This window comes from Pelecanus crispus, chromosome 12, assembly GCF_030463565.1.
Source record: "Pelecanus crispus isolate bPelCri1 chromosome 12, bPelCri1.pri, whole genome shotgun sequence".
Taxonomy (NCBI): domain Eukaryota; kingdom Metazoa; phylum Chordata; class Aves; order Pelecaniformes; family Pelecanidae; genus Pelecanus; species Pelecanus crispus.
The window spans coordinates 28,478,218-28,493,878 of NC_134654.1; the positions used below are offsets into that span (position 1 = coordinate 28,478,218).

The following is a 15,661-nucleotide window of genomic DNA, read 5'->3' on the forward strand; positions in this document are numbered from 1 at the left end:
GCAAAGGCCCCCGGCCCTGCCCTCATGCGTGGGAAAACATGTTATTTACCTGTGGCAGTCAGCAGCAAGGAGCAGTCCTGTCCATTCAGGTACTCCATCGCTGTGATCCTGGTATATCGAGGGTTCCCGTTGTGGAAATAGTCCAGCTTTTCCCCTTTCTCCCAGTCCCAAAAACTTGGGGAGGAAAAAATATCCAGTCAGTTCTTGGTTCTCCATGCAAGCCGTGAAAAGACCTACTCATTACAGCAAAACTAAAAACTATATGCATTGGATACAAATTCAATTTATTTTCCTCCTTTGGTAGTCAGCATCATTTTATTAATAACGTACGTCAACCTTCTGCGAAAGAAATAGGATAAAAGCCCAACTGTAACTATTATAAATCTGTCGGGGTTCACCTGCAGCCCTCTAACCCAGCACCTCCCACAGAAAAGGGCTCGGTGCAACGCTTGCAACTACGGCACTGAGCGCCGGGGGACTCTGCCCGTCTCCCTGCCCGGAGACAGGGAAGGATGGCCACGGAGGGGAGCGGGGGCGAAGACAAGGAACAACGCGTGGCAGCGCTACCCCGCGATAATCCGCACGCGCTCCTCGACGCGCCGCTCTGAGCCCGTCCGCACGCGCCGCAGGGCAGCGAGCGCCTCAGACCCGGGGAAGCTCTTACCAGATGCTGTCTTTGTCGGCTACGGCGATGCAGGGCGTGAACGGGTGGAACTTCACCACGGAGGGGACGCCCGGGTTCCTGTTGAGGAAGATCTGGTCATCCAGCCGGGAAATCCCTGCGGGGGGACAGGAGGCAGCCGCGGCTCAGTGCCTGGGAACAGCCCGCCCCAGGGACGGGGCTCGCACCCCCCAGCCTCCCCGCGCCACCGCTCTCCTCCTCTTCCTCCTCCTCCTCCTCCTCCTCCTCCCCTCCCAGGCCTCGCCAACGGAGCCCCGACACGTTCCTCAAGAACCTTCTCGCATCCCCGCTATCTGCCAGCCCCGGCTCCTCCAAGGCACATCCAAGGCACAACTGAACAGTGGTGACAGATCAGGGGGGCCTTCACGTTGGTAACTGAAGAGAATGCAGCAAGCAAGCACAACCAAGCCCAGAGAAATACCACTTTGCGTTGACAGAAAAATCAGGGTTTTTTTTTTTTTCCAAATAAAAAAAAAGGAAAATGCTTTTTTTCAACTTAAAATACAGTATTTCATTTTAGCTTGTGGATTATTTATTTAACCTTCCATTTCAGTTCTTTTAAATTTTCGGTTAATTGCAAATGAAAAACACGCTTTCCATGGAGACATTAAAATGATGGTTAAAGACCTTTCCTGTCTTTTCTTCAGAAGAGTTTGCTATTCACAAACACTTTTGGTACCCCTGAAACTGCAATTTTTTGGCACAGTAGGAATTCATTGCACAAAACCATAATCCCAGGAGACATTTACTCAGTTCTAGTTTGTTTTAGAATGCATCCATTTAATCTAATTTTCATTAAAAGATTGTAAGTCTATTTTAATTCTTTTTAATATTTCACATTTTCATTTTTTTTTAATGAATACTGGCATTTTAGTCACTCAGGTCAAGCAATCAAATATGAATACTGTTTAGAAAAAGACTTAACTTCTTCAGGCAAGCATGAAAAATCCCCTTCTTTCTATTCAAAAAGATCTCCCAAGCCATCTCCTGGGCTCCAGTTTCATTTCTGTATTACTCTGGTTTATGATATTCTGCAGTTTCACGACATTAAGCTACCCGTTGGACTGACCCGAGCCCAGCAAACCTCCAGACAGCGAGGTGCATGCAGGAGGCTGAGCCTTGGGCAGTTCTTCATTCGGCAAATTACTTTTTCCGACTCCGCGTGCCCCAGCGAGCGTCCCAGGAGAGGAACAGCCCCTACTCGCACGGCTCTGCCCCTTGGGAATGCCGCTGGGAGGATGCCATGAGAAGCGCTCCCGTAAATGCCACTCCCCGGCCTCTGCCGTTCCAGGCACACAAGCGGGAATAATTTAAGTATGCAAAATCCTGAGGGCACCTCGTTGGGTTCCACCGTATTAGAATAAATTCCTGCGCTAGAGGAATTCTAGCCCAACCACTGCCTCGTAGAGGCAGAGCGCGCCGTAAATAAAAGCGATATCAGCTTTCTGGGAGTACACGCTAACGAAACACGAGTCTGAGGCATGTTAGAGGGAAACGTGTAAGCACACAAAGTCGTACATGCAAATATTAAAAATAGAATAAGATAAAAGGAGTAAGCAGTCATTTAGAGTTCAGCAGAGCTGGGAACGTGAAAGACGTCGCTGAGACATCTTCCGAGCATCTGGAGGACACAGCCAGCAGCTCGGCAGGGCGGGTTTGCCATGGCCGGCCATCCAAGCGCCGTCTGACCCGTCAAACGCGGCCCGAGCCTTCTCCACCAGAATGCAGCTCCGAAGTTTATCCTACAACATTCTGCCTTCTAACCCTTTAAAAACATAACCTATGGTGTCCATGCAAACTTTACAGGACAGGGAGATGGTAAATCAATACCATCTGCTAAGGGCCTCCGGATTATCGATTTCACGCCGGCCGCTCCGGCTCTTGCGGAGGTGCCGGCTGCGAGTGGGTACAGGGCTGAAGAGCTCAGCTGCCGCCTGTCAGCCGAGAGGGCTCGGGAGCCAACACCTGCATCGAAAATCGGATGCTCTGTCAATTCTTGTAAGTGGGGAAGCCTGCGTTCATGGCAAGCTCTCTCCTCCTCCTCCAAAGAAGTCATTCCTCTTAGGCTCCTCTGCTCCCGCGCTGGGCTCGCCAGGCTCGCCAGCCTGGTGCTACGCGCCGGCTCAGCCCTCCGCCTGTGACCGGCCACGTCTTTTTCTAACGTGGCGCTGTGGTTAAGTTTTCAAAGGGGAAGGCAGACATTTGACATCTAAAGCGGTCACTGCCCTGGTCTGGCGAACAAAACCAGCAGCTGAGAAGGGAAAGGCGAGTGACTCTCGGCACAACACCCCACAGCAGCACAGCATCGCCCTGCCTGCGCGTGGGAGAGACCACAGGCGTCTTTCAAATTCGAGAGGCAGCACGGGGTTGTTGTTAATTGGTGTTTTACGGTTCAGCGTCCTGACTAAGCACAGCGCTCGGAGCTCAAGGAAGCTGCCTGCAGCGTGGGCAAGAGGGAAATCACTCACCCTTCTGGATGATCTTCTGGGCTTGCTTCCTGACACGAGCATTGCGCAGAAACCGCCACTCTCTCTCCTTGCGAATCTGGCTCTCCAAGTCGTGCTCTTCTGGGATCTTTCAGTGTATCAACATATTCACAACACAAAACAACAGTAACCGTCAAAACTCCGTGAATCACCTTTGCAACACACACTCACACATGCACGTCATGCTAAGCCGTAAATTCTTTAGGGTCCCCAGCTTCAGAGGCAGTAAACAGAGGAGCTCGTGGGACCTTATGTTACTAAATACTTGAGCATCTTTCTGATCTAAATCTTCCCCATCATCTGTAATCTCTTCCCCCTTCCTTTTGCTGTCCTGTATTTTGTTTTGTCCGTAAGCCGCAGGCAGTTCTCCAAAGCGAGCGACGTGGGGTTTCTGAGGAGCCACGCACATTCGAATCACCCGTCGCCGTGCCGCACGCGACGGGTCGGTACGGAACCTCCTTCTGCTGCCCACCCAGCCACCGAACTCCTCTCCTCCCTGAACAGCGCGAGCCCAATTTCAGTGCGATACAGATCACCCTGCTTAGCACTTTTCAGCTGATAAGCATCACGCAGCAACCCTGAGATTACAGAGAGAACACAGCTTTGATACAGACAGAAAGCCCCAAACACATTAAAATCTTTCGTTGCTAATAGAGGACCGCAGGCCAAAAAAGGCATTACTTCATTTTCGAATCCCCGAGATGCTCAAGTTACCAACATCGCATTTACTAGCAACAGCAACTGTTTCAGCTTCCCATACCAGAATTGCTTGCAAGAAAACGATGCCCCTGTGTCATCTCGGTTTCATTACACGCAAACTTCCACCTGAAATTGGAGAGAGGCCCTGGAGCAGCACACAGCCACTCTCATCTATTTTCTTGTATTTATTCCCACCCCACAGCTCCAGGCTTCGGCATACTACCACGGTTTTCCTGCAAAATCCGCCCTCTAGCCAGAAGGGCAGGTCGGGATCCTGCCCAGCGCTACCGGCAGCTCCTGCCAGGGATTTGGTAAGTCAAGGTGCTGCTCCTAACGACTGGCAGAGATCCCGGCTATTCGCACCCTTAGTCAAAGAACAGGATCAAAAGGAATGAACTCATATGATCTCATCCCCAAAACCACTGCGGGAGTTACATATGACATATCTTTTATTTAATGCTTAAAAAAATATCCAAGACTAGTAACACCACTGCTCTAGAAACATCCCTGGATCAAGTAAGGAGCTGAGCTGCAGGACTCTAATCTAGCTTCTTTGGATGATGGCTGTTCCAAAAGGAGTAACTCTTGGAGACATAAAAGACAAAAGTCCTTTCCACAACACTCCGCAAACACACGCTTTTGTTCCTGAATAAGAAAGTACTTAAATCATCTATCGCTATTATATATACTGTCTTCAAAACGCACTATACTTTGGAAAACAACTATTACCGAGCTGAATTTCTGCTTCTTCAAAATAAATAAAGAATAAGAAACCCACCCTCCACCTTTCCTCCTGGGAAAAAAAAAAAAAAAAAAAGTAATACTATTTCAATTTTTCAAGAATACATCACCTATTACAAACGCAACGACAAATGACCAATAATGTAAAGCAATAAACAAACCTAAGATAAAATACATCAAAGGAGATTTGAGAGCAGAGAGATTACACCTACACCTTAATGAAAATCCAGCTTCTCTGGGAATAAATCAAAGAAAGACCTAAAAGGCCGGGGAAGAGAAGGGAATGAGCAGAATGGAAAATTCTCCTACAGGCACCCAGTGGCTTTCACAGTTTAGGACTAAGAAATACGCGGTTACGCAGTTGAGCAAAGCACTCTCCGTTCCAGCAGATAAAGAATATCAGATTAAAGGAGTTGCTGGGCTTTTCAGGTCTGAAGAAAAAGAACTTAACTCTTCCAAGAAGGCTGAACAGGCAGTTGTTTTTATCCTCTGGTATCAGTAATAAAGATTCCTCCTATAATGAGATCTCTCCGGGCATGGTCCCTAGACGCTACAGCATCAGCAGACCGCACGCGGCAAGCCAAGCCTCAGGCGCAGCTGGAAGCGGCTCAGCGCAAGCGACTGCAGGTGAAGTACTCCGAGGAGAGGGAGACGGCGCGCAGGCTCCCCGTCAAGAGGAACAGCGACGCAAAAAGGCACATACGCGGGCCAGGAGAGCCACCAAGCTCACCGAGACCAGCAAACACCCCTCCACCCACACTGCTCCGCGACTGCCCCTCAATACAAGAAAGACATTGGGGTGCTGGAGCGTGTCCAGAGAAGGGCAGCGGAGCTGGGGCAGGGTCTGGAGCACAGGGCTGGTGGGGAGCGGCTGAGGGAGCTGGGGGTGTTCAGCCTGGAGAAGAGGAGGCTGAGGGGAGACCTGATCGCTCTGCAGCTCCTGGCAGGAGGGGGCAGGGAGGGGGTGTTGGGCTCTTCTCCCAAGGAACAGCGATGGGACGAGAGGAAATGGGCTTAAGCTGCGCCAGGGGAGGTTTAGGTTGGAAATTAGGAAAAATTTCTTTACGGGAAGGGTGGTCAAGCATTGGAACAGGCTGCCCGGAGAGGTGGGGGAGTCCCCATCCCTGGAAGTGTTCAAAAAACGGGCAGAGGTGGCACTTGGGGACATGGTTCAGTCTGGTCTACCCTTGACTGGTTTAGTGTGGACTTGGTAGTGTAGGTTAATGGTTGGTCTGGATGATCTTAAAGGTCTTTTCCAACCTAAACGATTCGATGATTCTATGATTCTATGACTGCCCGTCCTCCCAAGCTCGCCAGGACAGATGCTGCCCTGGCCACTGCTGAACAGCAGTGAAGGGGGTTTGGTGGCAGAAGTGGTCTTTCCGTTCAAAAACCCACTTGCCTGGTGTGTCCCGCATACCACCCGCAAGCAGAGGAGCGGCTGGCAAAAGGGACTGAGCAAGGAACCAAGACAGAAGTATGGCCAGCACCACCGATAGCTTGTCTCCACTGGGATGACAAATCTCTGGGGAAGTTCTGGCAGGCTGGCTTGTGAGAAATCTCCAATACCACTTGTTATGTTGAAACTGTGGATATCGATTCCTTTGGAGACAACAGACTGCCAAACGTCCAACTATCAAAGGTCCAACCACCAACAACCCAAAGCCTACAGACACCCGAGATGCTTCCAGAAACACAAGTGAAGGCCTGCAGGATGAACACAGCAAGAGCGCAAGATTTGATTGTAAAAAGAGTACAACTCCTCCTCCCCAACAACGCCAAAGCATTTATTTTTGAAAAGGCACGTACAGATCCTTTTAAAACTGCGCGCAACCATGCGTTTCTTGCGTGGTACCGCCGCCCCATCAGCGACATCCCCGAGAGGCTGCAGCATGCGGGCCAAGCTCTCCGACGGGAACGCGTGTTCACGGAGAGCGGGCTGGGGCAGTGCGCTTTCCCGAGGTGCAGAAGGACGCAGGCGCTCGTCTCTGTCCACCTGGGCTGGCTCCCGCACCTCCTCCTTCCTTTCCAGGCTGCCTGCAGGCCCGGCCCGGCTCCATCCCGCGAGTATTCACACACATACTGCACGTCCTTTCCCCTCATTGAAACATCTTCTTTTTGCACAGTCTCTTGAGCACATTTACTGTCCTTTCACCTACAGCATTCTGCTGCATCCTTGAGTCCTGCATTCATCCACAGGTCCTTAAAAAAAGAATTAAAATGGTTATTATCATTTCCTTAGGTAGAGAAAAAAGCCATCTTTACTGCCCGCTACTTAAGGCTTTCCTCTCTGCTGTCTGGACAGAACTGACAGTGACAAAATCCTTCTGTATCTTGTTAGATGTGATCTCGGATTGCTTTGACCATTCCGGAGACAACACTTGTGCTGGGTGATACAACAGGGATCTGTGCTATGCCAGGTCAGCGATAGAGTTTCTTCAGAGAAACCAACCACCCTGTCTCTGCTACTGCACACAGCTCCCTCCTGCAGACGCCCGAACTCCGGGGCAGGGCAGCAGTCAAAGCTGGCTCTGTAGACACATCAGCAAAACATGAGGGCGAGATTATTTCACTACCTCGGATCCCCAGCACGTTACTGAGATCCAATGCATGAGTAAGGCATCAACTGATGAGGGGAGAGAAGGACCCTCCCTAGATTTTCCTGCATGGAATCCTATCTAATCAGTCGCTTTTTGTTTCAGTTCCCGTTTGCATCTGCACTGCTGGTGTGCTGCTTGAACGTGACAAACCTGAAAGCTGGACACCATCCCCAGCAAAAGCCCTTCCTCCCCCAGAAAGGCAAAGAACGGATGACGTCTTTACCTGGCCTGTTCCACCGTGGGAACCGTTCCACTTTTTCCACTCTGCTTCCACAATCATCTGTTTGCCATCTTTGTCTTCCTCTTCTTCCTCTGAAGATGTGAGCGAGGGGAGTCCCAGGTGCTCGCCCAGAGGATTGCTGCGTTGTGCAGGGGTTATACCCATGTGTCACTCTCCGGTGCAATCCAGCTCCTTGCAGTAGGAGAACACTAAGGGCATATGCTAAAGTCTTGGCTTTGGTACAGTTGACTCAAACAACCAGATTCCCTGTGCCAAAGGCTCTGCAGACGGGGGATGTCATCACCTTGGAATTGGTAAGGGAGGTTCCTGCAAAGATGCTTCCGCCAGGATCTGTGCGTGTCCAAGAGCTTCCCCCAGGTCCAGCTGGGATCACAGCTGAAAATGCCCAAAATATACTGAGCTCTAGATACTTACTTTAGGTGGCTCCGCTTCTGATCCAGACTCTGGTTCTCAGCAGCCCCAGTGTTATCGTTAAGCTGATCAATGCTGGTTGGAATTTGGTGAACAGGCAAGTTAAAAAGAGAAAGCAACGGGGCGTGAGCCTGCACAGAAAGAAACCTGGCACGATTCTGCAATACTGTGGGAGGGTCACGGAGCTTTGAGAGAAGAAAAACGGCAAGAATAATGCACAAAAATCCCCGCGGGTCCTTCCAAAGTGTTATCAGAGAGTAAACGTACAATACCGTTAATGAAATAAACTCTGTCAAACTCAACTTGTCCTTAAAAAATGTTGCAAATAACTGTAACCTAGCAGAGACGCTCTATACTAGTTCAGCTAAGCATGACACAGGCAATTAGTGTACTTTTGCTAAACAGGCAAGGTTTTGATTGACCGAGCAGAAAGAGTCAGAGCACGCAAGAAAAATGCAATCCTTTCCTCCCATGCCCATCTGCCCGCGGAACAGAGCTGTATGGATGATCGTGTCAGGAGGGAGCAATAATCTATGAAAATATGAACCCCACAGAAGATGCCGCGAGGGAACTTCTGGTGACAAACAAGCACGGGAGTACGTCAGGATGTGTGTGTAGCAGAGAGCTGTGACCTCCAGCCCAGCTGCTGCTGGCTGGAAAACCAGAAATTATTATTCAAAAGAACTAACTACTTCGGCTCATCACTCATGTCTTTGCCTCCCTCCCAGCCAGCTCCCATTTAAGCGTCAGAAAGTCATTTTAGTAAACAACAGCCCGCTTTTGGCTGTTGCTCAGCTCTCCTCCAAGCAGAGCTCCCAGAGGTACGTGGGAGTCGCAAACAGCGCTACACGATGAGGACCATGACATGCCACCGATTGCTAACATCTCCGAGCTTCCACTCAGACAGAAACCAATTACGCTTCTGAAACCTCCCACCAAGCAGTGTCATTTGAAAGCCAACAAAGTTTTTCTTCTTTAACACTTTGTCTCTCCCTCTCGACATGGAAGTCGGCGTTTGGAGGGGAGCAGGGAAGGTGCAGCAGACGGCTCCGGTAGTAAACACAGTTTTAAATACAGTTTTAAACACAGTTTTTCCCCGGTTAACGTTGCTGCAGCAATTGCGCGGAAGGCTCACTCCTCTACCAGGACTTTGAACGACGGCCAAGACATGGTGCTGAAGTTAAGGCAGGGATTTAGCAGGAAGGATTTCTTATGTAATTCTCACCTTCCAGGATCTGTACCAGCTCCTGCCTGCATGTTCTGCCAGTCCTGGAAATAACAGATGCTGGCTCCCGCTCTCCTTGACTCAGGGCTTCCTGACAGCTGGCAACAAGGTTTTCCTGTGCCTCTCAGTCCAAGACCGCCTGTGGTTAGCAGAACAGCCTTTTGCCACAAGAGTTTTCAGGAAGAGGAAAGACTTTTGCAAAGATCAGAGCTAGGGTAGGTATCTGTTTTTCCTGGCACACCGAGAATTCACAATGCAGTATTTTCTTTCTCCACTCGTTTGATTACATAATCAATAAATCAAATTCGGCACGATGGCTTGAAACTGAGCCAGTGATTTACACTGGAAATTAATCCCTCAATCTTTCCAGTGAAAGCATTCTCAGAGCAAGGTCTATGAAGCAAAACTAAATTCATAAATTAAATATGACTAAGATGCACTCACAGTCATTTTATGTTTATTCATTACAGGAATAGTTGTCTTGTCTTTCCCTGTTTATGATGGTAGGCTGCATCTCCAAATGAAGTGTTGCAATTAAACAGCAATGTCATCTTTTTCCATCAGTACTCGCTAGACTTTGCCCTCTACCTTTTTCATGAGGCCGAAGTTCCAAAAAGACAGCAGCCACAGCCAGGGCTGTTTGTTCCTTCTTGCTGCAGCAACAGCGATTCTAGGAAAGGAGCGCTCCGCAGGAACTCGGCCAAGACCCGAGTTACTGGATGGCCGGTCCTGCCTGATTACACAAGCAGCAATCAAGAAACGCCAAAGAACGCTCTCGTACAGGGACTTCTCCCCATCCCTTGCACACACACCACCCACTCTAATACGTATCTTTGTAATAATTCCCTGTTAGTACAGCATAACATGCAAGTTTTTCTGCAGAAACCCTCTACTTGACCTTTTAAAGCTGCTTTACAGAAGTAATGGGGAAATCAATTCTCTTCCCTGTTTTATTAGAAAACACGGTTTCGTTTTGCTCAAATTTAACCAAAAACATTGCCGTTGAGGACAGCCTGTGCTCAGAAAACAACCCCAGTCAGCGAGTATTTCCAAATGGAAACACTTAGGGAACTATTAAAAGAACCAGCGCTGTCATAAACGCTACTACTCCTGCTACGCTAGTAAAAGCTGGAGACAGACCACTGCACACGCGGTACGCGCAGGGCGTAGTCTGCGGCACCTTAATTCTCACGGCGAGACACTGAACGCTCTGGGACTCCCTGGGGTGCCGGGGAGCCCTCAATTGCCATGACTCCCCCTCCCTGGCTTCTACAAATTAGTACAGGGATGCTCAACATTTTTCCTTTCCTCCCCCAAAGTAATTTTCTCTATTTTATGCACATGAAGTACTAAACCCATACACACACACAGCTCCCCATCTACACAGTGAACCTGCCTTTGATTGGCTGCCTACCATGATTTATTTTATTAATAAAGACACCCCTCTTCACTGGGAAAAGCTTTCCTTGGAAAGTAGACAAATGTTTTTAATAAGAACTAAGAGATGGACATCCTCCTCCTCCTCTTGTACTCTCTTCCAGACTTGAATCAAGACACCGAAACCCATCTTGATGAGAGAAAACCCCGGTTTAAAGCTTGACCAAGCAACCAAGCCCCACAGGCCAGATGTATGTCCTAATGAATTATTCTCCTAATGATATCAGAAGAAAGTTAATTTCACTAGCAGCTGAGGAAGTTTCAGGCAATCACTTTACCATCTAGTCTTTCCTCCTGGTGATCCTCTAAAGAAATCAAAGCTACACAGAAACCGGTTGCCACATAACTTGTTTTCCAATATCCTTAAAACTTGGGGGCAATTACCTCACCTCATCACCAGACAACCTAACATGCCTCAAGAGTGGAAGGAGTGGGGATGGACGGCTCAGTGGCAATTCTTGGATGAGACAGCACATAAAATATACAATTTCTTCATTATTAAGATTTAAATATCAGTGGTTGCATATAAACATCTGTTGTGGAGTTGCTCGGGTAATGGCATTAATACAGATGGTGCGTTATTATTCACAGAAATTGCAATACCTCCAAGAAATTAAGCTGAAAGTTCTGTTACAGTTTGCACTGCTTGACTCCCAAGGTACCTGGAGGCTTGCCTTATCGCATTTGCTTATAATAAGGCGGGATTTACTGCTCGGTTTTATTTCATACTTAAAATTGAAACCTGATCTTTGGCTAAAAGATTCTGGGAATTTAACGGTTTCTCCTTCCAGTCACTGACGATCTTTGCCCATCTCTTAAGAGCTCTGTTTTGGTTTTTTCCTAGAACAAGGCTTTAGTGTATCTCTCACTTCACATAAAGCCAACTTAGTTACCAGAACACGCTCACTTCTAAAGACATCTCAATGGAGATTTGTCATTACCACCCTCGTTCTTTGCCATAACAGAACTTTTTTTTTTTTTTTAAACTTCACAAAACATCAGCGATGCTTCCAAAGTTTCCCCCAGGCAGCCATGCACACGTCCAGTCACTATCGCTTTCTCCTTTTTAAGTTAAAGGCGCCCGCACAGGGTGCCCGTAAGCAGAGCCCAGCTCTGAAGGCACGCCAGAGAACAGAGCCAAGGCGAACCTCAAGCAGAGGGCACGTTCTGCTGCCACTGGGATTAGGCGCTCTTCACTCAGGGCAGCAGCCTCCACCATTTCTCTGCTTGTTTTAGCATCATCACAGCCGGAAAATTCAGCTAGAATGTCAGAAAGAAAACAGCCCCTCTCCTTCTCCAGCCTCTCACAGCCCCTTCTGGAATAAAGGACCTTCCTTACGCCATTTTTTAATATTAAAAAATCAATTAATTTTTACTATGATACAATTTTAAATATACAGACAAGCACATTTACAATGAAACAACCCTGCAAGGCAACCTGCAAGTGTGCGAAACTGGTGGATCCAGACCAACTACAGAACGTCTCCTCATTTCTACATGCTTTCTTGAATGTGCCGCAGGGGGTGCAGGGCTTTTGTTCTGCATTCTTTCCCTAGTGCTGTCCCGTCTGTCACTAACTCTTCTGCTCCCTCTGATGATTTCTTCCCTCTTATTTTACAAGTACCGTGGCCACGCAGCTCCCCAGAGCAGCATGATGCAAGTCAGTCCATTCCTTTCCCTCCCCAGACTAAAGGAAAAGGAAAGCAAAAAGAATAGCGAAAGCTACTGGCCTATGCTCAGGACACCGGCACTTTTCAAGAGCTACAGTGCCGTGATTCAGCAAGCACGCACAGAGATAACAAAGTATTACCTTCATGACTGGCTGAGCAAAATACTTCGCACTCCAGTCACAAAACCCTGTCTGCACTGTGGCCGAAATGAAACTTTTGTGTCCAACGGTATCATCGGCATCGTCCGTGGTCTGTCCAGAAAGAGAACAGGATGTTAACCCACGTCCCTCCCATTCACGTGGGCAAGATACATGCACAATAATACCCGGTTTGCCTTCAACACATCACCGGGCAGAAAAAAGCTCAAACACATTGCCAAGGATATGAAATTTTTTACATCTAGCTTTAAGATCACTGTCATTACATTAACTCTCCGGAAATGCGCAAATTCCCTCAGCTGCACAGCACAGGACATAATCAGGCTACTGTATGAATCAGGGCTGAAGCATCAGTGTATCATCAAAATGAAGTCCCAGGATGAGTTTCCTCACGGTCTCCCCAGCATCTGGCATGAGAAACAGTGGAGCAGGGGAGATGATTCAGGATAAAGCACAGCCGGACACAGCTTCAGATCAAGGGCATACATGCATTGAGTATCTGTTACGAAGCACAAGACATCCAAAAAGAAAATGGGAAGACCACTCCATTCAACCAGGCTTCATCCATTTTTTCACAAATACGCTCCAGGCTAGTGCTGCCATCCCCATGAGAACTGAAGGTGTTCCTGCTAAGGCTTCAACAATTTTTTTTTTTTTGTAATCACACAGAAGAATTGACTCTCCACCTCTGGTAGCTTCTGTGAGATCACTCATTAAAGAAAGGCAGAAATGCCAGTTTAAGTGAAGAGCAGTTACTTCTCAGTAGTCAGAACATCTGAAAGCCGTGCTGTCCACTTGGCCTGCGGACTGCAACGCACACAAGCTCACCGCTTCAGATGGGAGAACCCTTCCTTTTTATAGCACCAGGAAGGAGAAAGGGAAGGTCAACGTCCTGCCCCATCACGCTCTGTGCGTTAGTACGGGCAGCAGAGCATACCTGCTGCCTTTTCAGTTTCCTCCCATCCACAGAGCCAGCACCAGAAAAATCCTGGAAATGTGCTGAAGTAGAGGGAGAGGTACACACAAAACTATTGCCAGATGGCCGAATCCTGAAGAACACTGACCATTGATCGGTAATAGTCTCTGTCGTCAAGCGATGGCCACGAGCATGTCTGAGAGTGCTTGGACTCAACTGTATTCACCCGACGCGACTCATCTGAAGTCATCCAAAGGTGACATTCAGAATCCCTCGGGCACACTAAAATCTGATTGCTCTACTTGGCACCACATCAGTCCTTCATGCTTCTGTAAATGGAAAAATGCCCAGTACCTGATGACTGTCTTCAGAATGCTAAAATGTATGTAAACCCCTCGTTGGCTGGCTTGCGCGCCGGGAAGAGGAGTCACTGCGGCTCCTCCCAGCTCTTAACTGATCAGCTCTCTCCCGGCAGGGCGACCTGTAACGAGCTCTGGTCTTCCTCGCGACAGCCTGGGCTCCCTTCCTCCCCCGTGCACAGCGACGAAGGGCTGCCAAGCGTGGCGTGGGGACGGGGTGGTGGAAAGAAGGTGAATATTCTGGTGCAGAAACACCTATCAGTCTCTCGAGAGGAATGCCAGTTTGTACGTTAAAGGAAGAGGAATGTCCCCTTTTTCCTCCTCAGTCCCTGCTTTGCTGAGGTTGGAGAAAAAGCATCTGAGGGTCACAGATCTGCCTCTGCATTGTCACTCGGGCAGACAAATGTTTATGAAAGAATAAGCAATCAACTCTGATTAAATGCTTCTTAGCAGCAGAAGTGAATAATGCCCTATCAAAAGCTATAAACCAAAATTTATCCTGAAGAAAAAAAAAATCAATCAATTTCTATTTTACTGGCTTAGAGGAAGCCAATCTGGAGTTAACAGCAGCTAGAAGCAAATGAGAGACATGCAGAAATAAACCACAAAGAACAGAACGTGTAACAAAACCCCGCGGAGCGGGGACGCAGTCAGATCCAAAAGGCAAGTCTCTTTACCTGTTCCGGCCCTTTGTCAAACATTTTTCTTGTCCGGGGAAACTGGTGGGAGTGGGGAGTATACTGAACCCCCATGTTGCCGACATTGGCGGGTCTTACGGATGCGATGTCCCGACTGACCGGCTGCTTTGTCACATCGTTTGTCAGGCTGGAGCTGCTTGTACTAGTGGTTGGAGGTGACCCTCTAAAGATCAAAACAGAGGGAAAGCATTTAGGTATCACTGGACACGAGACGTTTGCATGTGAATTACGTTGCTTTTACTTTGTTTCTTACAGGATTTATACTTCACTGGGTGCTTCCTCTACAAAACCAAACCAAAAGAACACAATCCCAGTGCCCTCCAAAAGACATCCAAACCGCAAAACAAGAGCGAACCTTGACTGCACCAACTCCGGACTGAGGGTAAGAAAATTAACACTTTGGGAACCTGCAGGTCCAACAGCCGCAGGCCCACGGGTCACGCCGCCTGACCTAAGGCGCACCGACCAGCCACCGCATTGCAGCGGGGAGACTGGAAGTCCCGTCAGCCCGCAGAAAAGCATTTTAATTTACATGTAAACATGTACATTTCTGTAAACATGTAAATTTACATGTAAAAAGAGATTTATCTTATTGCACAGTTACATTATACTATCAGAAAACATTAAAAGAACATCACTGTGCAGTTCCGGGCCCTTCATTTCACCTGTGAATCCTGCTGGTGCACACTGATTACGGGGCTGCTAGATCTAAAGCCTGGAGCTTTCTCTTGGAGAGCGCTTTTGGGAAATAATCAGATTTTCAAATCCTAGCTTCGCCCATACCATTATCCCAGTTTCACTGCAGTTTAGGCATCGCTTGTTGATCACCAGATAACCCTGACTTTTAGCAGCTGAAGGTGCAGAAAATCTGGATTAGACTTCAATGGGAAATTTGGCTACCACACAGGTCAGACCAGAGTGCATCGGTAAAATCAGCAACAGTTAGCCCATCCTTTCAATTCATCTTTAGAGAATTAGTGCAGCTTGTTACTCTTTGTCCTAAAAAGAAGCACAGGAAGAAACTCCCCACCTTTTCCCAGCGCTTTTGTTTCTGAACACCTTACCAGTGCTAAAACAAGAAGCTACCGAGACCTCGGCGGGTTCACCCTCTCTGGCGCGGTTAACGGGCGCGGCCGCTCGAGCGGCGACGGGCAGGGAGCGCCTACACCCGCTGTGGCGAAAGCGCCGGAGAGCAGCGCTGGAGCTTACCCCACTTGGTGGATGTGCATGCCCTTGTTGGTGGGGCTGGCAGGGGCAGACTGAGTCAGCGAGGAGGTGTCGAGGATGCGCTGGGGGCGAGCGTTCACCGTTGCCTAGAGGAAAAAATCAAACACACAG

General features: G+C 48.5%; 1 protein-coding gene across 2 annotated transcripts in view; it reads right to left on the reverse strand.

Annotated features, from left to right (window-relative positions):
- Positions 1-15,661, reverse strand: part of RPTOR (regulatory associated protein of MTOR complex 1) — a 160,350-nt gene that overhangs the window by 21,590 nt on the left and 123,099 nt on the right. For both annotated transcript variants that reach the window (XM_075719601.1, XM_075719600.1), the window contains 6 exons: positions 15,533-15,636; positions 14,303-14,486; positions 12,333-12,443; positions 3,151-3,256; positions 665-779; positions 50-174 (listed from right to left, as the gene is read on the reverse strand). In XM_075719601.1, coding sequence (XP_075575716.1) covers positions 50-174; positions 665-779; positions 3,151-3,256; positions 12,333-12,443; positions 14,303-14,486; positions 15,533-15,636 — 745 coding nt within the window. The remainder of the gene's footprint in view (positions 1-49; positions 175-664; positions 780-3,150; positions 3,257-12,332; positions 12,444-14,302; positions 14,487-15,532; positions 15,637-15,661) is intronic.